Raw genomic sequence first — 26,781 nt, forward strand, 5'->3', positions numbered from 1 at the left:
ACATTCCTTTGGACAGTACTTGTGCGCAAATTGCACACTGCGGTTGAGGTATATCTCCACATCCAGTACAAATAAAATCGAAATTCAAGTAGCTGTCCTCACAACACCACTTCCTCGCTGTTCAGCCCTTATGGTTGAACTTCTTGAAGGAGGTTCTCTATCATCATTCTGTGGGTTTTGTTGCTTTGATGCTGATGGTCGAATTAAAAATGTATCCATATCTGGTATTTATTGTGTTTCCAACGATTTTTCCTCTGCTTTGTAATCTGTCGTGCTCCCGTTGAAATTGCTCTATTACACCACACATAACCCAAACGTGTTACGTAACCTGAGAACGCGTTCATTTCTGTGCATGCTTATGACATGCTGAACCTAATAGGTTTCAGCGTGTCATAAGCATGCAGGGAAAATAACACATTCTCGGGTTTATTTTTGGAGGACCCCTTGAAACCTCCTCAAGGGGGCCGTGGAACCCTGGTTAAAAAACCCTGCTTTAGAGAGCACCTGTATCGTGTGCTCACCTTATTAGCACTTACAATTTGTCACTGTAAATTGACTACAGTCCACATTAGTGTGATATACAGAAAACATTCAATTAAAATTACAATTATTTCCTGTACAGTATGTGGTGCAGGGAATGTTTTTTCTTCTGTATTTAGTTTTATCTGAAAAAATATACTTATTTGCTTTGTTCTGCAAATTTCAGTACTGATATTACACCAGTTTCTCTATTGTGTGTTTAAAAATTAACATGCTTTAAGTTGTGTCACATTATTTAATTAGTATTTGTAATGGGGATCCATCCCACAGACTGCTAATTACATTTTATTGCGTGTACTGCTTTGGTTTATAAAAATATATATTGTTTTGTATATGGTGATAAAAGGTGTACTACTACAATAATAATATTTACTGATAACATTGAATAAACAAGCTTGTTAAATTATACTTACCAACACCTAGCACCTATTACAGGTTTGACAGCGGTGAAGACCGGTTGTGAAGAGTGTGTATATACGAATGGTTTCTAGAAGCAATGAACTGGTTTATTTTATTATGTTAAAGTGTTGCACCATAAATATAAAATTGGAGTCTGGACATGTCCACATATGTAAATATGTTGTATGTGTATATAGACACATCTGTTAAGTGTACCTTTAAATTACCTGAGTTACCTGATTAAGGGACACGAGCTAAACAGCTAAAAGGTCATTGGAAGTGTCTCAAAGTCTTTGTGAGGACTCTGTACTGATAACAATAGAATTGCTCAAGTAATTTTGAACTGTGCTATTTCAGGAGCTAGCTCATATGCACCTGTAACTCATTTAGCTAAAGGTCACTATTGCCATTGCTTTTAAAGGACAGATGCAGAATCGTACATCTTGACGCTTTTTATTTTTGTTTAGAAATACAGATTTACACTTTTTTTCTCTACAATTTGCCTTTATTGATTTGATACTTTGCCATTTTACAGTCAGTAAGAGGCCCTGTAACATTATTATATTATCCTACTGCTAATTTATTTTTAATGTTAGACAGAGTTAACAGCAAACTGACTTAAACGTCTCTTCTGAGGTTTTTAAAATCCAGAAATGGGTCAAAGGTCACATGAGTAAAGCACTTAAACTCAATTACATAATTAAAATGAATTACCTTGGGAGCAAGCTGTTGTGGAAACAAAAAAAATAATTAAATGAATTTGTGCTTTCAACAATATTTTCGTATCAACACAGTATCTACCATATAATTATCCAAAATCCCTAAATCTGCCTTGAATTTTCACCTTCTCCAAAATGTTATCATAGACTCTTAACCTCCTAAAGACATTTTACATTGTATAGTATTTTGGAACCTGGTATGAACTGTACGTGTTTGTCTTTAACAGTTAATCTAACAAACCCTATCAACTCTTCAATTATCAATTTTACGTGGATTCATATGGAAAAGATATTTTCATAAATATTTACCTCATAATGGGTGCAAGTTAATTTTACAAATGTTTTGTACAAATGTGACATGTTTTGTATACAAAGCTGAACCAGTTGTTTTCTGTAAATATAACTTACGGCAGTTGTCACGAACATAGGAAACAAGCTCACAAGACTGTAGAGATAAAAGGAGAATTTACATGAATAATTAGCTGCTAATTGTACTTTTATTATAGTACTAGAAAGAGAAAACAAAATAATGTACAAACACTCATTGATGTGGTTCCCCTTGGTCCTTTTGAACCCTGGAGAAAACAAAAATTAATTTCAGCCAAACAAAACAACTTAAAGTCAAACTGCAATTGCATCCAGACATCTGATTGTTTTCCTGGTGTAAATGGGCCAGTTTGGTTGTTATCAACACCAATTAAATTAAATTTTACATTTGCATTTCACAGGAAAGCCCATGTGAGTAGATGGCAATAAGTTGGCATTTTCACAACTTTAAGCCAGACCCAGTCTATTTTTTGGCAATTATATCACGACAAGTATCTGGCAAAAGTTCTTCCACAAGACAGAAATTTTGCAGTGACGTATTGGGTTTTAAAAGTATCATCACTGCGGTGGTTTCGAAAGGTCAGATTTAAAGGGTCCTATTATCAAATGTCTTACCCTTTGTCCTGCAGGCCCAGGGCTTCCTGGGTCACCTGCACTTCCCGACCTGCCAGAATTGCCCTACAGATGGAAAAACACATGCATTTAAAACATTAAGTTATATATACTGTACAGTATGCTAGCAAATAGACTTTCTCCGTTAGAAGTTTGTTGCAATGGCTCGCTTAAGATGCATAATGTGTGGGCTTAAGCTGGTCATGCATATTCAATGTATAATAAAGATCTGGCTATTCTGGTTAAAAAAAAAAAAAGAAGAATTACATTTAATTTTCTGTCACTATAGAAAATAGTGTAAAATGTACTGTGCGATAAGTCTAGCTGCTATTAAGCTGAGTGTTTTTCTTTGTTTGTTACCCCATAAACACCAATGAACTATCTATAATATCGTTCTGCACCTCGATGCAGGCATTTACAGCCAGAACTCACACGGTCTAGTCTAGTCTAGTCTCTCCCAGCAGGAATAGCTACTAGCAATGCAATGCTTGAGGGGAGCTGCAATGGGCATGGGACCAAAAAACGAATATCACAATTATCAAAACAAATTTATTCTTCTTGTTTCTCATATTAACTTTGCGCATACTTTTCTGTTTCGGTCATTGCATCCTGGTGACTTTACCAAGTTTAAACTCAACCAAGTTTAAATAACCTCAATAGAGATCACAAACATGTCTTCGCTCAGGCTAGCAGTTTAGACTGTTCCCCAGCAACACTCTGCCTCTAGTGGATGTTCTATATGGTATTTCTTACTGATGTATTTCTTACATCCACAAAGGGCAGTGATGTGATGGGACAGGTTACATGTAGCACTGTGGTGTATCAAATGTATTAGGCATGTTTCTGAGAAGTCTATTGAGGCCAAAATGCTTTATTTCAAAAGTCACAGATGACTGTTACAGAAAACCATATACTGTAAAGAGAATGTAAACAACAAACAGAATGCATTAGTTAAGGTAACTATCCCACACCCGTACAAGGCAGTCCTTTGTAATTCAAAACAGTACACTACTGTGCTTCTAACGGAATGCAATTAATACCCCTAGAGTCAGATAGAGCAGGGGCAGAAGATGACTCAAGTTTGCATAACACGGTTAACGACTTAGGAAAGGAAATGGACACAGGAATGAATACTATTTTACAATGGACAACCCAATTGTGCAGCTTTTGATGAATTCTGAAAATTGGTAGTGTTCATCAAAGAGAAGTTCATCAGTATGCTGCGGCTGTGGCGATGCAACAAACACACTAACACAGGGTTTTAAGGGAATCCAATTCATAGTTATCTTTATTGTAGCTTAAGAGTTACACTTAACTCGGTTCCCCTCCCTTGGTATACATACAGGTTTGGGCATTATTTATTTCTTAGCAGACGCCCTTATCCAGGGCGACCTACAATTGTTACATGATATCACATTATTTTTACATACAATTACCCATTTATACAGTTGGGTTTTTTTTACTGGAACAATCTAGGTAAAGTACCTTGCTCAAGGGTACAGCAGCAGTGTCCCCCACCTAAGATTGAACGCCTACTTCGGGGACTTGCAGTTCTGTTTTTCAACTCTAAAGTTTATCGCTACTTAGCAGTTTATCGAAGATGGCCTTAACCATGGCAATGGAAGTCATTATTAGGGTCTCAAAATGGGTAGTTGGAGGAGAAGGGCTGGCTTCTGGCATGCGGCTGCCACCACCTAGAGCATACATGGATGACATTGTCACAGACGTTTCTAGCACGTCCCTTTAGAGTTATAAGTCATTAGATCCTTTTGCATGGAAGGCCTTGATTGCAAGGGTGTGCGGTTCTTTGATGGACCCAGACACAGTTGAAATGTGTTTGCCCACTGACGATGGGAATGAGAATGTAGAGATGGGAGCCCAGCTAACAAGATTTAAAGTCTGTAACCTTGGAAGTCTGTAACCTTGAAAGAAAGGCATCTGGGGGAAATAAAACACAGAGGCTAGGTATTGCAAATTAGTAAAAACAAAAAGCTTAACCCTTTTTAGACAGAACGATATTTGAAACTAAAAATACCTATTAGATTTTATTTGATTATGTTGTTACTAAGCATAGAGGTTTTTAAAAAAAAAAAAAAAAAGTATTCTGATCTATTAGAGTGACATAACTCTCTGAAGAGAAATAATGTTTTAAGTATTTTGATCTAATAAGAAACATAATTATTTAAACTAAAAAGTGTTTTTGCTTGTTAAGGCTCTACTGTAACACATATAGACTGTAAAAGCAGGAGCGAGCATTTAATTTAATCAGTTTAAGAATTAGTTCATTTTTTTTCTCCAACTAAACAAAAAATCTTTTAGACATTACAATATCCATTAAATTAAAGAATATAAATGTTTAGTTTATATAAATGTTTTACTGCAATAAAAAACAGGAACTGTTGGAATATTAGACAAATAAAATGTAAACTGTATTCAATAATTTTAGTACACAAAAAAACTACTGAAAAATAGTCTTGCCCTTATCTGCTTGCAAGCAGAGCGGTGCTAGATATGGAAGGTTCTTTTTGGCAGTCAGTCCACAGTTTTGAATCCAAGGTCTTTCTATAATAGAAAACCTTGTAGTAGAAGGGAGCATTCCACAAATTAGGGGAGTTGTGTTCAGTCACAGTTCTTTTCAAATAAGTAGCGACTTTCATTGGGAGAAAACTGATTTCATGCGATGAATTTGGAGAAGTGCTTACAATGGTGTTTCATATTAATCAAAACAATAGTCTTGGCAAGAAAACAGGGTGTCTCTATCCTGCTTGTGGAGACAACTTTTAGAAACAGAGAGAGGTCAGGCATAGTCCGAGAATGAAGCAGTTAAATAAGGCTGTTATACTTGTTTATTATAGTTTAAAATTTTAATGAAACTAATTGAACTGACCACTGTATGCTTATTCAAAGGCTGTCTTTGTCCCATCCTTTGTTAACACATATTTGTATATGTTTAAATGGCCCATTGACAACACATTGAAAAGGTAATATAATATGTGGCATATCATTTGACTAAATAATAATAATAATATAATTTGAGCTAAATATAATCAAATAGAGCTGGTGTTACATATTAAAAACATCTCTCATATATACACATATATTTGTATTATATTATAGCAAGGATTCTGTGAACTTTGGTCCACCTCACTTTTTAGAAAAAGGAGGAGTTCGAAAAAGAGCGATGAAATCATGTGCCAGTTTTTTTTGGCAAGAAGTTATATTCAATCAGTTTTGAAAAAGGAGTTCAACAGATCTTTCTATAATGTATCATTAACTTAAAAATAAGAACTGTCAAGGCCGAGTGATGATTAGATTTACTTGGGACTCCTGATGTATTCAATGGAGGGAAAAACCTATATAAACCTAGGTAAAACCCAAGTCAAGTATCGCTCAACTTGCTAACTACAAGTTGTGTGGTCCATGCTCTGAAGATCTCTGAAAAACTGATTGCTGTTTGGTCGTATTCACAAGTCTCTGCCTTTTGAAGACAGTTCTTATTTTTCAATATATCCTACACTACACTTCCATATATTGGAAGGTAAGCATATATTTGAATTTAATATCTCTTTTATATTGATGCATTGCTATACGGTATAGAAATTATGTTTTAGTCTTAAGAGAGTGATATATATATTGAATGTTCTAGAATTTAGCTGTGTTTTTTTTAGCTTTATGCATGTATAGCCTAAGGACTAAGCATATCTGTATTACTATATTGAAGTATTAATGCTGTTAAACCTATAAAGGCACCAGATTGCCTGGACTGCTTATTACTTGGGATTTATGGTGGTCTGTGCAACCAACCAATCCAATTTTTAACATAAGCAATTATAAACTGAAAAGAGCACTACTACTGCTTTTATTCGTTAAAACTTCAAATTAAATGAGTCTGTGTGATTTTCTTGATTATTAAAAAGTTATCTGGATACACTGCAAGCCCAGTGCATGAACAAAATCACTACAGGAGTTTAAAACATCTCTGTCCTCCTTAAACGTCTCCCCCGAGATTAAGATGCTCAGAGCATATATATAAATATAAAGAGTACGTGCGAGAACTCTGACAGTTGGCGCCCGACCGTGGGGCTTGCAGATAAATGATCCGTATGGATGACTAATCGAGAAAATCATTATTAAATGAAAGTGCTGAAATTAAGGTGGAATAGATGGATTACTTTGCTAGCTGATCCCACCGTCACTGGGCTAGCCTCTAAATAAATTCCAAAAAATCTTCCCCCGTCTGAAGAATGGGAGGAACGATACACAACAGCAGGACAACCAATATTTGTACCTGACTGGCTGATATTTTCCGACGGATCCTGCCAGAAAAGGCAACCCAGAATGCGGTATAGGAATCTCAGTTGAGAAAAATAATAATGGAATTTATGAAGAAACTCAACATCACTTTGAAGTGGTGTCACGTCGATCTGCTCAAATAGCAGAAGTAAAAGCCCTCTTGAAGGGACTTCAAATGGCACAAAAGTTTGGGGACGCCCAGTGAGTCCATATTACTAATAACACTCTGGCTATTGCACCTAAGCATTCAATATTCACTCTCTAGCCTGGAAAGGGAATGGTTACTCTGACTGAAAATATATGCAAAGAGATTGAAAAATTGAGGGGTAACAGAATCAGTGTTCAGCTGGCTGACCAAGAGGGGGAGGAGGTTACGATTACAGGTAACAATCGTGCTGATGAATTAGCACAAGGAGCAGTCAATTGCCATTTGAATTTCTGACAGATGGAGACAAATACCAGTTGGAGCAGGGAGTATTATGCAAACTGTTTAAAACCAGTAAAAAGTAATGCCTCATAAAGCAGATAGAGACAGGCCATACTGGTGGCAGCTCAATAAGAAATAGGAGCACTACATAGTGTATTATGGGGACTCTATGTCAGCCTATAAAGAAAATACTGGTGCCCAGAACTGCACGCTGAAACCACAGAGATCTGCAGAGCATGTCTACTTTGCCAGCACTCTATTGTTAGTGTTACATGCAGGCAGGCAGAGGTAAGGGAGAGAGACTTCTGTTTGATAAGGTGACTGTGCAAATGGAACAAATTTAAGACATGTACCTGGAAATGTTTTATTAAAAATATTTTCATGAATGAGTTGTATGTTTTTAAGAATCACAAATAAATATTTGGATTATAGATTGCATGAAAAATCAAAGACATTATTAATTTGGCTTAAATGATTTAGGAAAAGAAAGTATGCGTTATACTATTTAACTTTAAAGTATAATTTAAATAAATGAAATTCTGTTTTTAACAATTAAAAAAAATGTTATTGCAGTTTACTAGTAATTCTATAATGGTTACAAGTAAAGCCTAACATGGTTTTATTTTATTTTATTACATGAATTGGAAAAAACAACTTTAAAAACAAATTAGTAATAATACATTTGAACAGTAATGAAAGTAAAAACTGTTATATTATAAATGTGATTATTTTAATGGTTACATTTGGCTATCGTTAAAATAAAACTAAACTTTTATGTTTTGTTTTTGTAAAAAGAATGTAACAGAATTATTGTCTTGACAAGTAAAGCAAAACCATGCAAAGAAAAAAAATAGGGATTTAAGAGAGCAGTTTCGACGGTAAAAAATGCTTATGACTTGAAATACAGCAAGCAGCTTTTGTATTGCAAAACTAGAAAAAAGGAAAAGAGAAAAGAAAAGGGGAGAGTACAATTAATATTTTTTTCCTTTTAACACTTAAATTCAGTTTTGATGTGTTCTAGACGTGTTGCCAAATGGAAGAGATAAGGAGTTTAGTTTTTGTGTTTTACATGTATATGTACTATCTTTTGCATGTCTGTAACCAGGACTGGAAGAGGGAGTGAAACTTGCTTGGAAACCATGGCTACACTGATGGGGAAGCCACTTTAACTCCTTAGGTCCAGGTACAGTGGAAGCAGCCAATGGGGTATGCTATTGTAAGCAATGAAATGTTATAAGTTTGAAGAAAAAATTAACTTCAAGGACAGTTGAGCCTGTCTTGGTTTTAGTGATTATATACAGTTGGTTAAGACCTATGGGTTTTTGTAACATCATTTTGAGAAAATATATAATTTTTTTTGCAACTTTGAAGTTTATTTTTCAAGTTTGTGAGATGTATTTATTATGTATTTAATAACAGAGATAGCTGCTTGTAATAAGACAAAGAAAAACTTGCACTCATATTTCAATAGAGACCTTGCGAATGAATAGCCGTAAAAGGTGAGACAGGTCGTTGAAACAAGAAGCAAGCGCTTTTTTCTCTGTTACAAACTGCTGCATGAGGTGTGCGTTCCCAGATAATAATAGTAATAATAGTAATAATACATAAAATAAATAAACAAGGACCCATAGCATGAGCATTGGAATTTGCTGAACAAGTTCCTTATGTCTTCATGGGGATTCATTTATATAGGATGATCTTTAAATACCTTTCCAGCAGACATTTAGAAAGAAATACATTTATGTGTGGGAAATGACAAACATCCATTTCATAAAGCAGCAAGGATTCTGGAAACATGTTAATATTTGAAAAATGTAAGAAAAATAATGAGAATTTTTATAAACAATACTGTTACACTGAACCTCTGTCCGAGTCCTTTCCTGTGATGAATCTGACTCCTTCAAAGAAGCTCGAGGAGGAAAATGTCAGAGACGGTTTTAGCACGTCCCTTTTGAGCTATAAGTCATTAGATCCTTTTGCATGGAAGGCCTTGGTTGCAAGGGTGTGCGGTTCTTTGATGGACCCATATTCAGTTGAAATGTGTTTGTCCACCGACGATGGGAATTAGAATGTAGAGAAGGGAGCCCAGCTAACAAGATTTAAGTTTTTCTGACAACATGACCACCATGACTACAACAGTGGCCTGCAGCAATCGGTTACTTGGCAAGCTAGCAGATAACATCAGATGGGCACGTATGCAGTTGAAGCCTGCCAAGTCGAGAAAAGCCTGCAAGTCTTGGGAGGTGGTACGATGGGGATTTAAAGGGCTTTGATCTTCTTCCAAGGTTGCTGTGGCTGCTTACTGAGTATGAGGTTTCCCTGTCAACAATAGAGAGACTGGAAGCCTTGATTAATTTATACATTAGGAAATGGCTGGAACTTCCATGGTGCCTTAGCAGGGTAGCACTCTACGGTAAAGGGAAACTGCAGCTGTCAGTCACAGCTCTACCTGAGTGGCTGAGTGGGAACAGGTGCAGAAGTGATGCAGTGCAGTAATTAAATCAGACAGAGCCTTGTAATCCAGTTTGGAAAGTGCGCTTTATTTTTATCCAGGTCTGGTGACCAATAAACAATAATCCCCCGGCAATACACAGCAACGTGTACTGCACGGGGTAGACAATAATGGGTTTCTAGACCCTAAACAATACGTATCTGCCCCACAATAATACTGACATGGTCACCAGTCCTGGGTGCGTGCAATAGTGCTCGTGGTGGGTGATACAGTTTATTTTGTGACAGTAGTGCAGTGCTGTTCCGGCTAGTGCTGGCCCTCGGCGACAGCTCCGGAATCATGTTAGCTGTCTAGTGATTTACAAACAAGATGAATTACACAAAGACAAACAAACAAAACACTCACGATACTGAAACAGTGGTTATGGGGTCTCTCACAGTCCTTCTCAGTTCACAAACACAAACCAAAATGAAGGAACAGATTGCGATTCTCCGTCCCCTTTTATGCTATCACACGACCCCTTGGTAAACGAGTGCAACCGCCTCTCCAATCTGCCACGTCATTTCCCTTCCGGGTCAATGTGTTCTTGCAACAGATTCTCGCCTTCATCCGACTTCCCGACCCTGGGAAAGAACTGTCAGACCAGCCCGTCCAAAGAACTCTGTCCTCGCTGCTTAGAGCCCTCACAGGTCGGGAGGGAGATTTACAACCAAGAATCATTGTACTTCTGTCACACACCCGTAGTGAGATCTGTGAAAAAGTGGGCAGCAAAGGTTGCCCTTTGTATCAGTGATATCATGGGGCAAGTACAACAGGGAAGAGGAGGCCTTGGTCTCAGTTCTGCTCTCCCGAGATATCACAAAGCAGCTCCAACTGAAAGAAGGAAGTTGGTAGTTACCAAGTGTAAAAGCAGGAAAGAAAAAATGATGGTGTGTCAAGGTGGTGTCCCAGGCTAAGCAGGGAGAATGGATGGAAGACTGTAGAATAGTGGAAGATTAGCTGGTGAGGCCTGTGGACAATGGAACAGAGGAGGATCAGCTTCCTAATCAGGTCCACATATGATGTTCTGCAATCACTGAACCTGAATGTGTGGGTAGGGTATAACCCTGTATGTCCTTTGTGTTCATCACTGGCTACCCTGAAGCACATTCTTGCAGAATGAAAGGTGGCTCGCCACCAATATCAGCAATAGCTGATACACAGAGAACATTATTCCTCTGTCCAGTAGAGCAACCAGCATGAAAGGCTGTTAAAATGAATATTCGCCTGGGACATGGAGGCTGCTAGATTGGAGAATATAGGCAGATGTTGGCTTATTTTTTCAACTGAGATTGCTACAACTACCTTTTGACCTGACATTGTCCTATGGTCAGTCTCAACACGCCTTGTTCTCCTGGTGGAGCTGACAGTGCCATGGGAGGATTCCGTGGATGAGGCATACGAGAGGAATGAGCCTTCCCGTGCCCCATCCAGACGGTTGCCATGTGGTAGGGAGGCTGCACTTTGGCTGATCCCCAGAGCCAGCATCGCCACTGTTGTGTGTGCTGATGCGCCAGGGGGGAAGCAAATAGGTTGATTCCTGGAGCCAGCATTACACTTCAGCCATCAACACCAGGCCAATAGGAAATCCACATTACCTGAAGGAAAAGTGCTGAAGCAGACCTGTCAACTCTCCCTTATTACCCTGTATCTAGCAGGGTTTAGGACCCAGGGGAGCCCTGTGGCAGGCATGCATTCAGTGCGCGAGGCAAGCTCACATACTTGACCATCTACGATGGCTGCGCGTGCGATAAGCTCTCCTCGTTCGGTAGAAGAAAAACAAAATTACTGATGCGAATTTCAAGCTTCTTGGACCACAACACATTCTCACATAATCCCAAGCAATGTTGGAAAAAGGCATACTTACTGTAACTATGCAGGACTGATTTTAACAGTGGGACATGGGGGGCAAGAATGATGTTTGTGGTAAGCACGAGAGATCACAAACACCAGTGACACTTCAATAAACGCAAACCAGAAAAAATGCTGCCAAAGAAAAAACGGAGGTCAAGAAAGTTACATATGCAGAGACCTTTACATGTTGTGACGAGTTCAGCAAATCTGTAGGAGACATGTTCCCAGACTCACAGATTGCAAAGTATTTAGTAGGAAAGTCTAAAAGTCACACAAATAGTGAAAGGTAAGCGTGTCTATTACAATTTCAGCATCAGCATTGCTTTAGAAATTCAGATTGATTGATAATGTGTTTCCCTTTCAATTCGAAGACGACCACCAAGACTTTTGGGATATGCCTGCCACAGTTCTTGAAAGAGAGGAGGAACCAGATGGTCTCACACCGTCACATTCTGCAGTAGGTCTGCTACGATTAAATCGAAAATCGATTTTTCGATCAATTCCCATCCTACCAGTGAATCAGATTTGAAAATGTTTTGTAAGTACGCAGCTCTGTGTGTTCGATGTAAACAAACAAAAAAGCGCGGCGCCTTGAATCCAGAGCAGGACGACAGGCTTGTATTCCAGGCTGTAAATAAATTGTGCACATTGAAGAAAACTGATTGTATACAGTTATTGTTTTAGGCAAGGATTTCCACATTGTGTGTTTCACAGATAGTGAAGGTTAGGTGGTAGACCTACAGTATTAACCCTTTGCAGTCCATTTATCCAGTGCCTGTCAGGCACGTCAGGTCCAATTTATTTTCACACGCACTGTTTATTTTACACGTACTGTTTAAAAGTAATTTTATTCAAAGTAAAACAGGTTTAAAAGGTACTGCATATCAACAGGACACTCAGTACTGCATCTCCAGCCCCGCCCCACCCCTTGTTTGCTGTATTTATCACATATCTCTTCAAAGTAGTGCCTACTGACCAAACTCCTCAATAATGCTATCCAAGTCATTATTTTATTACTTTAACATCTCAAAAAGCTTGGCAAATGTCTGTGATATTCTTTGAGCGCTGGATGCGGAAGCAGCTATCTTGTTTGTTTATGTCCGTGTTACTCTTTGTCTGTGGTGAAGGGACTATGCATATTGCTCAGATCTGCCTCCTTTTTTTAAGGCCTCTCTCGGCTTCTATCGGACTCACTTGACCATTGAAAGCTTTTCTCTGCTTTTTCCGGAGAAAAAACGATTATAGACCAGTGCTTGACGTCTTTTTGATGATGTCGGACCTGGTCCAACATAGGACCGCAAAGGGTTAAAGTAGGTGCCATGGCTCATCCATTGATGACGTTGGTCAATGTGCATTATCAAACTCAGCCTTTAGATTTGTAGTGTGATGAAAGTAACAACACCAACTGTGTATGCTTTGTTGTCATGCAAAATCAACTACAGTGGACCTGCTTAAAAGTATTTGCTGCTGCCAAATCAACCACCTCCAACCACAGTACAATAAGAACCACAGGGGCCAAGAGAGAATTTGATTGTGAAGCATCTATGGTTGTCTTCTTCTTTGATATTTTTCCTTTTTAAAAGCATTTAGAAGAAGCACTGTATCACAGTATCATCATTCTACCAAGTAATAAAGTGGAATAGTTGTATGCCTTTGTCGTATATAGGTATTCACTTGAATTCGGGCCACTAAAATTTCAGTTTACAAAAGTTCCCTTATTTTGAAAACTCAATGTTGACAGGTATGCTGAAGGCTCATATATTACAGCAAGGCTATAGTAGTGGTGGTCCCCACCACTACTATCTCATTTTATCTTGGCAAAAGCAGAGTCCAATATTAGCATGAAATAAATAACATTTTTTGTGGGTTGAACTGACACCCAAATAAAATGCTTCTAACAGCCAGGATCCTTACCTGTCTTCCATGAATGCCTTTGGGTCCTCTGTCTCCAAGGGTGCCGGGGTCACCTTCATCTCCCTGCAAATTACCAAATGTAGGCATCATGAATGAAGTTTATATTTAAACACTAAATACCTAAACAAATACAATAAATAAACAAACATACCTGGGTGCCTGGGTAACCAGGGAATCCTGGGTCTCCCTGTAAACAACAAAAGCATGTTATTGTCACAGTCAACAACTATTAACATATACATTAATATTGTGGTGTGCAAGCAGGCCACCCGGGTTGATGGAGAGAGCTTAGTAAGTGAACAAGTACCCCCACCCCCACCCCCACCCACCCACCCCTCCCACCCCTGGTGATGCGTGGGTATAGCACTTTGCAGTCTGTGAGAATTGAGCAAAACTCACATCATATCAGGTTGTTCTTAAGTGTAACTTCTTGTTATCTAGGTTTCTGCTGACTGAAGTGAAGAAAAAACACAGATATTAACTGTAAATGTGCTTTGTCTCACACCATGCATCACGCTAGGGTAATAAGACCAAGCTAGCTGTATATCTGTGCCGTACGAAGTAATTTCTTTGCTCAGAAGAGAAACATCTACTCTGATGCCATGGCTCAGTTAACCATTACCAGGAACCAGGCCACAGCATTGCTGATTAAAACAATGGGAAAGTGGTGTTTCACAAGCATGTTGGGAAAAATAATTGGGTACAAATCTGCTTCCAACAAATCATGTTGCTTACCTTATCGTCCCCCAGGGGTGTTGTCATTTGCATGTTTCTGACCCTATTGAAATCTACTCAAAAGTTACTCCAGGCCTACCTTCTCTCCTTTTTTTCCTGATGAACCATATCCATCTCTACCATCAACTCCCTGCATCACAAATGAAAAACAAACAAAAAAAGACAAAACATCTTAAGCTTCTGCTTTAATTTGGCAGTAAATGTTATCAGTTTAGATACTAATGTTAATAATATATTTGAAAATGCTTTTTATTATCAAAGAATGAAGTCCCTTTTTGATAATCATTGAACCGTAAAACTGGAAAGTGCAAGACAAAAGCAATAAATACGTGGCTTGTCAGGGCAATTCTAGTTATTAATACCAAGAGTTTCTCGTTAATATGAGCCATTTAGGGCCAGAACCTTTTTATTGTGGTACTGTCTTGTCTGGTCTTTTTTTGTGTTTTTGATACTCAATTTAGGATTTAATAGTTATTCTATTATTTCTGTGTATAATCAATTTACTGCTCTCTTTGAGGCTGGCCGCACCACTGAGAACTACTTATTCAAGCTATTGCACTAGCATAATAGGGATGTACAGTAAGATGGTTGTACAGTATGTATGCATCATAGTTGAACTGAACATGTACACTATAAGAAGCAGACATAAATCTGTGTTTAAAAAGTGCTGAGTGATTCGAATCTAACCGGTAAGCCTCGAGGCCCCACAGATCCAAGCAGACCTTTCTCACCAGGGTCTCCGGGTTGACCCTGCAAAAAACATGGAAAGATGATTGATAGGTTAGATTATGGATGCTCTTAGTGACTGTGAAAACCACATCACTAAACCTATTTCACAGGTACAGGGGGAATGAATGTTCTGAATGCAGTTTTGCAAAATCAACCGTCACAATTTGAGGCACAATTGAGGTTGGTGCGATGTGCCATTTGTTTAACCAATCATTACAGTGTATATTTTTTTGATGTTAAAGCTGCAAATACACTCTGAACCTGGCTCAGCTAAGTTGTGCTGCAGTTTGACAGACGTGGTCCGGAAACTCTCCACTTGCTCTGTACAAACAAATGAGACAAATGTCCACTTTACTTACCTTCTGTCCCTTTTGTCCCTCATTTCCAATAGAGCCTTTAGAACCTTGGAGACCTGCCTCCCCCTACAAAAATACATATTAAACATAAACAAAGTGATACATATCATTTTGAAAATGTGTTCTTACTGGCAAATGAACTGACTTCACTCTTACAAGTCCGGGATTGCTAAATATAAACCTGCTATGACGAATCGAATTACACAAAAAAATGATGACTATTTATATATATAAAAAAAAAAAAAAGTTTTGGCATACTTACGTGCACCGATTAAGATTTTCTTGTCCGATACTGACAGCCGATAATTAACCACCCAAAATCAGCCGATACAGATTCTGATAATAATAATGCATAGATAGTGTACAATAGCGCATGTATTCTAATTTGCACTACTGAAACATTTGTTTTATAATTACAGATGAAGATACTGGTGCAGCACCTTGCGCTTCCCTGTAATGCTCTCCTGATTGCCTACCGCAGCCACTCGAACCTGTGTATCCACCCCGGTGTATGCTATGCGCTACCCTGGGTTGTGTTGACTACACGCGGTTAAGGCTAGACGCCTCTCGGTACCTCTGTGCTTAGACGCTCCGTGCTTCGGTGCTTTAGCGCCCCAGCATGTCAATAACACCTGCATTCGGTGCCCTGATTCTTCAGTGCACCAGTGCTGTATTCTACCTCACTCAGTGTCCTCAGTGCTTCTGCACCCTTGGCGTCTGCATATGGAAGAGCGAGACTTTTTGGGAGAGAGAGCTAACACTATTAAAACCAGCCCTGGTGTCCTGCCTTTTCTGCACCGCTGCTGGAAACCCAGCACACAGTCGCTACATTTTTGTCAGCAGTGGTGGCGAGGCAGGTACCCCGGCACACACTTGGAAGCTGGCAGGGGAGAGTTTAGAAAAAGGCAAAACTAGAATAGCCCAACATCGCTGTTGAAGCTTTGGACAAAAATAGATTCGCCCAGGCTAGCCCCGAAATTCACTGAAAACTGTTGAAAAAAAAAATGGGTTTCACCCAGTCATCTTTTTCAAGTTCTGGGCCAATCCGCCACGTTTCACCCTTAACACACACACACATATATTTTATATATTTATTTATTCTTTGCAAAAAACTTTGTTAATGCATCCGTTAGGGTTGATAGTAAAATGACAAAAGTAGGGAAATGCGATGTTAGGGTTTTTAACCCTAACTCTGCATTTCCTCCCTCTCACACACACACATTTTATATATATATATATACACATACATACATACATACATATATATATACATACATATATATACACACACATACACACACACGGCAGCATTCACGTAAACCATGCCAACCAAAGAATATAGCAAAAAATAATCCACGTTTCAGTGTTTCACAGAGTGACAGTATGACAGGATGACAGAGGTTGAGACTCAGAGACAGTGTGAAAGTTCAAAAATAAAGCTTTTAATACACAAAAATACAAAAATAAACAGGCACGAGGGCCAAACAAAAGGTTTCTAAAACACAAAATACACACAAAATGAAACTTACACAAAATAAGGCTTCCAGGCTGGGCGTTACTATTAACTGGATTAAAAAAAAAAAAAATGAACAAAAAAAACAGCACACAGAAAACCATTCTTGCTTCTTCAGCTACTCTCCTCCTTCTGGAACTCTCCCCTTACTGGGAGGCTGAGGCCTCCTTTTATGCCAGGTGGCTGGGTGATAATTGGATAATTGATTGCTCCCACCTGACGCAATCAACCTGGGCAGGGAGGAGAATTTAACCCCATCCCTGCCAGTATTTACAAGGGCAGAGCCCTGCTCTGCCACACACCTTCCCCCACGTACAAAGTACACAGGCCACAAATCGGCCAACCCCCCCCCCCCTCCTCCTCCCCTCCTCCCCTCCTCCCCTCCTCCCCTTTGAACCCAAGCCCTCCCCCCGGCTCGTCTCCCTCTGGTGGCGGAGGTGGAAACGGCGGCCCCTCATGAATAGCAGGTGGAGACGGCGGACCCTCAGGAACAGCAAGCAGACCCTCTGGAACAGCAGGCGGAGACGGCAGCCACACTGGCAACGGCAGTTCCAGCTCCTCCAATGGCAACGGTTCCAGACATTCTGGCATTGGCGGTGGTGGCTGTGGCCATTCTAGCGACCTCTGAAGTCGGGCTGGCACCTCCTGCCGTCGCAGTCGGGTGCGCCTCCCCTGAGCTCCTCTCAACAGCATGTGCAAGAGCTGCTGAGGGGCTTCAGCCTTCTCCCCTTCTGGCTCTCGGGTCCGTGCCTCCTCCCCTTCTGGCTCTCGGGACGGCAGCTCCACCCCCTCTGGCTCTCGGGACGGCAGCAGCAGGTGAACCAGCAGGCATGCTCCCTCTGCTGGTGGTGGCGATGGAAGAGACAGCAGGTAATCTTCCCCTGCTAGTGGAGGTGGCACCAGCAGGTATTCTCCCTCTGCTGGTGGCGGCGGGAGCGACGGGTAGTCCTCCCACAACGGTGGAGGCGGGAGCGACGGGTAGTCCTCCCACAACGGTGGAGGCGGGAGCGACGGGTAGTCCTCCCACAACGGTGGAGGCGGGAACAGCAGGTAATCTTCCCCTGCTGGTGGAGGTGGCACCGACTCCTCCCTCTCGGGCCGTGGACGGTCAGGCTCCTCCCTCTCGGGCCATGGACGGTCGGGCTCCTCCCTCTCGGGCCATGGACGGTCGGGCTCCTCATAGTACCGGAAGGGACAGGCGGTGAACTGATGTTGCTGGTTACAGAAGGGCACAACAGTGGTGACCTACAGCTCCACGGGTACCTGGCCCTGAGGTACTCCTCCTCCTCCCTGTCCCTCGCTTCCCAGTCCTTCTTCCACCTCATCCTCTCTTCCTGGGCCTGGGTGTAGGAGCATCCTGCCTAGTTTTGGCCATAGACCTCGCAGCGCCCACACCAGTCCGCTGGTGGCACCTCTGGGCAGGATCTCCAGCGGTGGTCCGCCTTCCCACACCAGGAACACCAGGGGAAAAGGCTGGCTGGGTCCTCCAGCTTGGGTGGCAGCAGCTTTTGATGCTGCTATCGCTGCTGCCGCTGCCTGCTTCTTCTGGCCTTTTTTTTTTCTACATAAAACACAAAAAAACAAAAAAAAAAATACTGCCCTGAGCCTCCAGGTGGCGCTATCCCATTTCTGACACCAAATGTGACAGGATGACAGAGGTTGAGACTCAGAGACAGTGTGAAAGTTCAAAAATAAAGCTTTTAATATACAAAAATACAAAAGGTTTCTAAAACACTAAATACACACAAAATGAAACTTACACAAAATAAGGCTTCCAGGCTGGGCGTTACCTTCACTGGATTTAAAAAAAAAAAAAAAAAATGAACAAAAAACAACACACAGAAAACCATTCTTGCTTCCTCAGCTACTCTCCTCCTTCTGGAACTCTCCCCTTACTGGGAGGCTGAGGCCTCCTTTTATGCCAGGTGGCTGGGTGATAATTGGATAATTGATTGCTCTCACCTGACGCAATCAACCTGGGCAGGGAGGAGAATTTAACCCCATCCCTGCCAGTATTTACAAGGGCAGAGCCCTGCTCTGCCACACACAGACACTTTTTAAATAAGTTACATATTTATGTATTGTCATTTTACTAACTTTTAAAAAACACTCTGTGTCTAAATAATTAGAGTACTTTGTGCATAACATAAATAACATAAATTAGAAGGGCTCAATTTTGCCAAGTATGTTTGGACTGCATAACCTTTACTTTTTATCTTCAATTTCATCAAGAAAAAAATAGTAATTAATCACTAATTGATTGATTGTGTTCAATGTTAAATAAAAGCAAAATTCTACAAGTTATATTCTACTTTTGTGTGTGTGTGTGTTTTCCACATCTAAGTTAATAGTGTATTTTTTTAAAAAAATACTAATATTCCATAATGGAATTCATTTAGTTAAGTAATATACTTAAAATAATGGAACAGTAATATTTATGCAGTAGGCTACATGCACATGAAAGAAAAGACTATGTAACGCCAAACAGCTTGTGTGCATGGCCAAGTTTGACAAACAAAAAGATGGGCTCTGTCCAAAAATTGTTAGAACTGTTGGATAAGGCTAACTAACCAACTTCCTTATAAATGAGTTGAGGGCAGTGGTATCACAAGCATGCTCGTTTGTGAAAATGTAACTAACTTTGTTTCCAGTTAAGGAAGTTCTTGTGTATGACAAAATAAAAAAAAAATAATAAGGATGTTTATTATTAGTACAAGTAGCAGAGAGATACTCATTGGCTGTCCTCTTTCAACAATGTAAGCAACATATGGGCACCTATTTGCACAATTATATAGTATAGAGACTTACCTGAGGACCAGGTAAACCTGGAGATCCTATGGGTCCTACAGGACCACGGGGTCCTCTGGCTCCCTGTCATTTTGAGAAACAATAATAAAGGTAATAGTTTATTATTAAAAAGGTATTGTACCTCACAGTAGCTCCTACATGCATTGGGTATATCACAATAATTATGCAGAAACACTCAGTATCCATTTATTACACTGGTATACAATGGCATAACATGCCTCAGTCAGCCATAGTCAATTAATTCTGCCAAGAAACCAAGTTAAGTAGACAAACATTTCAACCAAGTGAATGAAGTACACTGGAACACACCTACATGCAGATTAGATTCCACAGCTGGTAATCACTCACAGCAGGCAGGCTCTCCCAGGAACGTCAGATACATCAGTCACTATTTACACTCAAAACCCACTTTTCGTGCGTAGGGCTCCTGCTCTGCCACAACATGTTTTTAAACACTTGCGTTATTATTTAAGATTGATCTGGGTTAGCACATGGATTTCTCTTCATCCAGGAAAGACAGGATATAAATATGTAATGTCCAGACCACTGTCAGCTCAGCAAGTGCATTATAATTTGTATTCAGGATCTTTTGCTCTCCAGGATCGAATTTAGTGGTGTAACCTTTCCCTTTCAAAATATGCAGGAAAAACGGGTAAATGGTAAAACCATTATCTATTTTTTTTTTTTTGTAGTGCAAATTTGCAACTTTTTTATTATGTGACTTGCCCATTCGGCGTACACTCAGGTTTTACATTTACTTTTTGAACAATCACAATAATATGTTCACATCATGTTAATCAATATAGGCATTTATATATTTAAACAAATCCTCATTTTCAACCCAGGAGCCTTCATATTTATAAATGTGAGTCCAGCGAGTCCTTTACCAAAAACAAAGTATCAACCAATTATTTAGGAACCACTTCTGCAATACATTGGTGGATAACATGAGCACTTACATTGTTGCTAAACAGTATAACACAACCAGTCATTAAAAAACAAGCAAGTACTAAACCATACCTGTGGTCCACTATTCCCGGCATCTCCAACAGGTCCTGGTGCACCTGAATCTCCCCTTTCACCCTGCAGAAAATGATCATCTAAAGTAAGTTATTTGTAACCACAATAATAATAATAATAATAATAATTTGGGCGTATTGTCTTAATTCAGTATGTCCCTTAGGTTTTTTTTAATACGTATCTGTCAATCAAGATATAAAGTACCATCTGTCATTATAAAAATATGCCTATGTAAGACTGGGAATTATATAACATAACAGAGCTCAACTGGACGAGCACAGTTATAATCTGGCAAACTGTGGTTCAGGAGACACTAAAACAAGGGACGAGGACTGGGCAGTGGTTTCAAAACGACATACATTTTCATGTACAAATGTTCTTTCACTTGTGGTGAATGATGTCCTTACAATATACTGTAGATAAAAAAAAACAAAAAAAATATGTGACTTTCCTTTGGCTGTTATGCAAGAAGCTGCAGTACAGTTTCTCTTTCTTATTTACGATTAGCTGTTTTCTGAATTTTTCAGATGGGGTCTCTAGTCATTGTTTTTAAAAAGGGATCCCCCAAACAAAAACATAGGGAGTGTCTCTTCATCTGGACCTGATGATGTCCAAAACAGGGAGAGAGCACAAGCTATATGTATCATTTAAACAGAGAGAGCGCACAAGCTCTATCATTTAAACAGGGAGAGAGCACAAACTCCAGGTATCATTTAAACAGGGAGAGAGCACAAACTCCAGGTATCATTTAAACAGGGAGAGAGCACAAGCTCTATCATTTACACAGGGAGAGAGAACAAACTCTATGTATCATTTAAACAGGGAGAGAGCACAAACTATCATTTACACAGGGAGAGAGCACAAACTCTATCATTTACACAGGGAGAGAGCACAAACTATCATTTACACAGGGAGAGAGCACAAACTATCATTTACACAGGGAGAGAGCACAAACTCTATCATTTACACAGGGAGAGAGCACAAACTCTATGTATCATTTACACAGGGAGAGAGCACAAACTATCATTTACACAGGGAGAGAGCACAAACTATCATTTAAACAGGGAGAGAGCACATACTCTATGTATCATTTACACAGGGAGAGAGCACATACTCTATACTGTATATCATTTAAAACAGAACTACAGTCCTATAAGACTGAGTGCTTAAAGTTATGTGTACATAAGCATAGTTTGTTACACGAGTAATAATTTGTTTTCCTGTAGCACCATGCGCAGACCCAGAGCTATAGTTACACAGAGATGTTTAGCCAACAGTTGCCATGTCCTCCTTAAACTCAACCGTAATGTGCGGTATACAATATCACCCATGGGACAATTACTGTACACTGAATTACCTTTGAACCAGGAGGCCCTCTTTGACCTTGTGGACCCTTAAACAAAACAGAAACACATTAGTACTGCATGTCAATGTTTTTCATTTATAAAATAAAAAATATAATTCCAACTGTTAAATAAAACATGAATCCAAATACAATTTTCTGTTGTCTTGGCACAATAATGACAATGAGTACATGCTAAATCCACAGTGAAACACCATTCACTGAACAAAATCAAGTCAGTGTGATTCTTTTATTTGGAAGTACTGTACATTTTTTTGTTAAAGAATAGCAATTAATTAAGACATTAAGGTTTGTCTTGGAACACACATATATACAAAAAGCACTCAATGGTTACTGTGCTTGTCCAAACTTGCTTAGCAATTGAATAAGGCCAATAAAATACTGTACATTTGATCTTAAATCATTTTTCTAAATGGTTAGCCATGTCATATTTCTTGATTCATTACAATACTGTGTTTGGCTGTTCTTCCTGTTTACTGTCATATCTGTACTCTGCAAATAATTATATGTTAACCTAATAGTGTGGTTCAGGGGGTGGAGCTAGGCCCACCTGCATCCTACCATCTTCTTTCATCAATTAAATCTACTTTATTTAGCCAGCAGTCACCCCTTTCTGTCTTGTGTTTTTTCGTTTCATGTATCATTACAGACCCACATCGAAATTATTATTTGGAATATAGAAGAAAACTCACCCGCAGCAATTTTCTTTCTAGAATCAGGAAGTTTCTGATGATGGTGTCCCCTATATCCAAATCCAGCAGATGAAATGGCTAAAGAAATCCGCCCGGTACCCTGTTTTATCCTACCGACATAGCGACTCTTCGACTCCGCACAACGCTGACCTTCCACATCAGCCGCTGCTTTGGTACAGTACTCGATCATGCTGGTACTATATCCAGTATTCTGACTGGTAGAGAAATCTTCCTTGGCACGCATTTCCAGCGCGTCTTTTTAAAGATTGACACAATCACAGAATCCTGAAAGCTCTGTTTGTAAAGGTATTTTCTTTTCTGTTGCAATCTAGTACTCAAGCAGCAGCAGTGCCTCTCTCCAAGCTGTTCAGGCCTCCAACCTTTTACTCTCAGACTGTGTTAGAAGTTCCAGTAGCGCAGATTTCCTTTCTCCCATTTCATAATATTTAAAGACAGCAAGCTTTTATTCAATTCACAACAATGTATCTTCAGTTGATCTGTCAATCATCACGTTGCACTATTTCCATACAATCCCCTGGCTGCAGCGATTCATTGCTACTTTCTTTCAGTAACTGAGACACAAAATCATAATGGGTAGGACATTAATTTTATTCAATTCCCATTCAACAAGGGATCCCCAGTTTGTTTTGAAAAAATGTTACTCATGGTGAAATTGTCCTGGTTTCCTGTTTTGCAACACATTCTTGTAGTTTACTCATGCATGTTTAATTGTAACCACTAGAGGGTAGTATGACACCACAAGTTGTGTGTTTAAGCTACTATATCATTGTGTAAGAAAGCCTCAAATAATTTCAGTTTGGTTTTAAATTTTTACTTTAAGAGGCTAATAATTAATGAGTGGACCTGCCGGCAGACATTGAAGAACTATTAATATAATTGAAAGCAGCCTCTTACCTCACGATGGATAATGCATTCATAGACTGTTCTCGATCAGTTCAACAGGTTTTGCAGCAAATCTATGTCTTGCAGCAACCTCACAGCAAAAGCCTGCAGGGATACAATCCACCGCACACTTTGTATCGATCTGCCCTAAAACAGCCTGAACATCTGTATAATTTATCTCTCTTCAACCTTCTTGACCGGTCCTCTTTGTCACTGGTCATGCAACTTCTCTGTCATCTAATATGGATTTCAGTTTCCAATCCTTTTTATTCAAGACACCACTTTCCCGGTACTCATAATAACATGGCCGGTGCGTTAGCTCAGATACAGATATACAGATTCCATCATAAAGTCTGCAGCTCATCCAACGCCTCTGGAAGCTCCGCAAGCAAATCATCTATTCAACTAAATCTCTCCTTTGTAATCTCCTATTCAGCCCAGGATACATTGCATCTACTCTCACCCTTCATCTAACTCATCCTACATCACCAGCTGGAGACTCTTTCACTATCAAAGTCTACTTATCTGGAATCCAACATTAGTATTGTGTGATATCCGTTCCTTCAACACTACACTCCATTCCAGCTGTTTGTCTTCATCTGCGTGAGATCTTTACGAGCCATCTACCTCTCCTTGTTTGTCATTTTTACCGTTCTCAAATACTCCAATCTCTCAAGATCTAGTGATGGAAACCATCTGTTTAGCCACTGCAATTTCTCAGAATCATACTGGCAGTGGATGTTTTAAGCAAGCCCTCTGTATCTAAACTCGACTATATTCGTTCCCCTATTCAGTACTTTCAGATCAAGAAACAAGCACCGCTCTCTTTGCTGGACCATTTTAATTTGTAATTTGCATTTTGCCCGAGGTCGGACATTCTATATTGATTTACTTGCTCTTTCATCAACAGCAAAAAAACTTGGATTCCTACATCAATATTTTATCAGAAGCTAGGAAAGACATTAAAATGTGGTCAGCTCTCATTGGAACGGCCTGTCTATATTCTATGATGATTTAATTTCAGCACCTCACGACCTGGCTTTATTTGCTTCATTTAAGAGATTGGAGGTTTTTTAAAAATCAATGGTTTTCTACTACTACTTGGTCACTAGAAATCGAAAACCTATCACTGTATCTAAAATCCACAGCTCTTCTTCAAATATACCCAACAGTCGCAGCAGCACAAATCTGCTGCGAAAACAAATCTACAGTTCATATTATCAATAATGGCCGTTCCAGTTCACCTGTTATTATGCATTACTGCAGCGGCTAACATGGATTTCAGTATCAAATTATTTTCTAATCCAAGCTCGCCATCTACCCGGGCATTTATAAAAATGCAGCTGTCGCTCTTTCTCATTTACAGATGTCCAGATTTTAGTCTGGTCCCTACAGCTCTGCCAACTCCAGCAGTGACATCCCAGTTCAGCCAACTAATTTTCCACTGAACCTAACTATCAGCGGACTACTCAATATAGCGAAAGCATACATGGCTGCAGCACTTGCTACTTCCATCACCCCTCTTATTTCACCTGCTGGACCCCCTATTGATTTTCTGTTCCCAAAGCAGGATTAATCCTACTCCATTTAACCAGAATTGGATCATGGCTTTCGTAGTTCATGCAAAGGACTCTCTACATCTGGCACCAGCTACTATCGAATCCTATTTCTCAGGAATTCAACACCAATTTTGCTTGATGTCTATCACTTCTCTATAATATCAATCCCAGTTGTTCGTCTCCTCTTGCGAGGAATTTACAAGTGCTCTCCAGCTCCACCAGCTCGTCTGGCTATCTCTATAGACATTCTCTGCAACTTGATTACTATTCTCCGCCAAGGCTGCTTTTCTCCATTTGATGATTTAACTATGGAAACCTAACAGCATTTGGAGTTTTTTTTTAGATGCTCCGAATATCCAGTTCCTTCTATTTCCAGCTTTCCTACTGTAGGTATCCGCTGCATTGACCTAAACTTCATTCAAGATTCCTATTTCATCTTATTCCTTCAGATTTCAGAAACACACCAGCTGTGGCAAGGACAATGTATTCAGCTTTCAAAAATCAACTCTCCTCTATGCCCCTACACTTCCATGCTGAAGTACATCATAGAACGTAAGGCCATTTCATCCTCTGAACCTTTGTTCATCAATTCAAGCAGGTCCATTGTATCAAGGCATTGTTTTTCTTCACACCTCTCTACTGTGGTGTCCAGAGCAGGTCTTCCTCCGCAAGTCTACACTCCTCATTCATTCAGAATAGGGGCAGCCACATCAGCTGCAAAAGCAAACATTAACCAGCATCTAATCAAAAATATGGGGCGCTGGACCTCATCAGCAGTTGAAGCTTATATTCGTTCTTCATCATCTGAAATATCCTCTGCCCATCAATCCATTGCTAGTATGTCCGGAGTGGGGATGACCTTTCCGCCAGGGCCACCAAAGATTTCCTCCTAAAAAGAAAGCGGTGGAACCCCTCTTGTTTGTCGGGTCACCTCAAAGACAGTGACCCCTCTCCTGTTTGTCGGGTCTCCTCAGCGATGGAACCCCCCTTCTATAATGTTGGGCTTTTGAAGAGGCGGAACACCCTGCGCGATACGTTCTAATATTTACTAACTTCATGTTTTTTTCCAGTTCGCGAGCCTCTTCGTATGTCAGGTCACCTCAAAGACAGTGCCCCACTTCGTATGTCAGGTGACCTCAGAGACGGTAACCCCCCGTCTGTGTGTCAGGTCTCCTCAATGACATAACACCCCTTCTATATGTTGGGCCTTGAAGAGGCGGATCCCTTCTCTCTACATGTTTTATATGTTACTAACTCCATGTCTTAAACACTACATCAGGTGGCCTGGCTCCACCCGGTGAAACCCTATGTACACCCCATGTATAGTGCCTTCCAAATTAAAGAAACTGTGCTTGGATGAACTAATCTGTTCTTGTAGATATGTATTTTTAACCTTGTGACTTACGCAGGCACTTGTAAAAAATGATGTGCTGGCAGACAAGTATACTCTAACTTATTATTAAGAGTCAAAACCCACAAACAGCTATTTAATGCTTTTGACTATTTTAATATTGAAGGTTATTGCAC

The 26,781-nt window shown here is 39.8% G+C and overlaps 1 protein-coding gene across 1 annotated transcript in view; it reads right to left on the bottom strand.

Moving 5' to 3' along the window:
• Positions 1 to 26,781, bottom strand: part of LOC117400228 (collagen alpha-6(VI) chain-like) — a 107,423-nt gene that overhangs the window by 27,753 nt on the left and 52,889 nt on the right. The window contains exons 24-35 of the mRNA XM_033999843.3: positions 22,095 to 22,130; positions 20,738 to 20,800; positions 19,718 to 19,780; positions 15,400 to 15,462; positions 14,999 to 15,061; positions 14,391 to 14,441; positions 13,728 to 13,763; positions 13,577 to 13,639; positions 2,601 to 2,663; positions 2,198 to 2,233; positions 2,067 to 2,103; positions 1,654 to 1,665 (exon numbers count right to left, since the gene is read on the bottom strand). Of these exons, the coding sequence (XP_033855734.3) occupies positions 1,654 to 1,665; positions 2,067 to 2,103; positions 2,198 to 2,233; positions 2,601 to 2,663; positions 13,577 to 13,639; positions 13,728 to 13,763; positions 14,391 to 14,441; positions 14,999 to 15,061; positions 15,400 to 15,462; positions 19,718 to 19,780; positions 20,738 to 20,800; positions 22,095 to 22,130 (586 nt within the window). The remainder of the gene's footprint in view (positions 1 to 1,653; positions 1,666 to 2,066; positions 2,104 to 2,197; positions 2,234 to 2,600; positions 2,664 to 13,576; positions 13,640 to 13,727; positions 13,764 to 14,390; positions 14,442 to 14,998; positions 15,062 to 15,399; positions 15,463 to 19,717; positions 19,781 to 20,737; positions 20,801 to 22,094; positions 22,131 to 26,781) is intronic.

The sequence above is a fragment of the Acipenser ruthenus genome, chromosome 4 (assembly GCF_902713425.1).
Source record: "Acipenser ruthenus chromosome 4, fAciRut3.2 maternal haplotype, whole genome shotgun sequence".
Lineage (NCBI taxonomy): Eukaryota > Metazoa > Chordata > Actinopteri > Acipenseriformes > Acipenseridae > Acipenser > Acipenser ruthenus.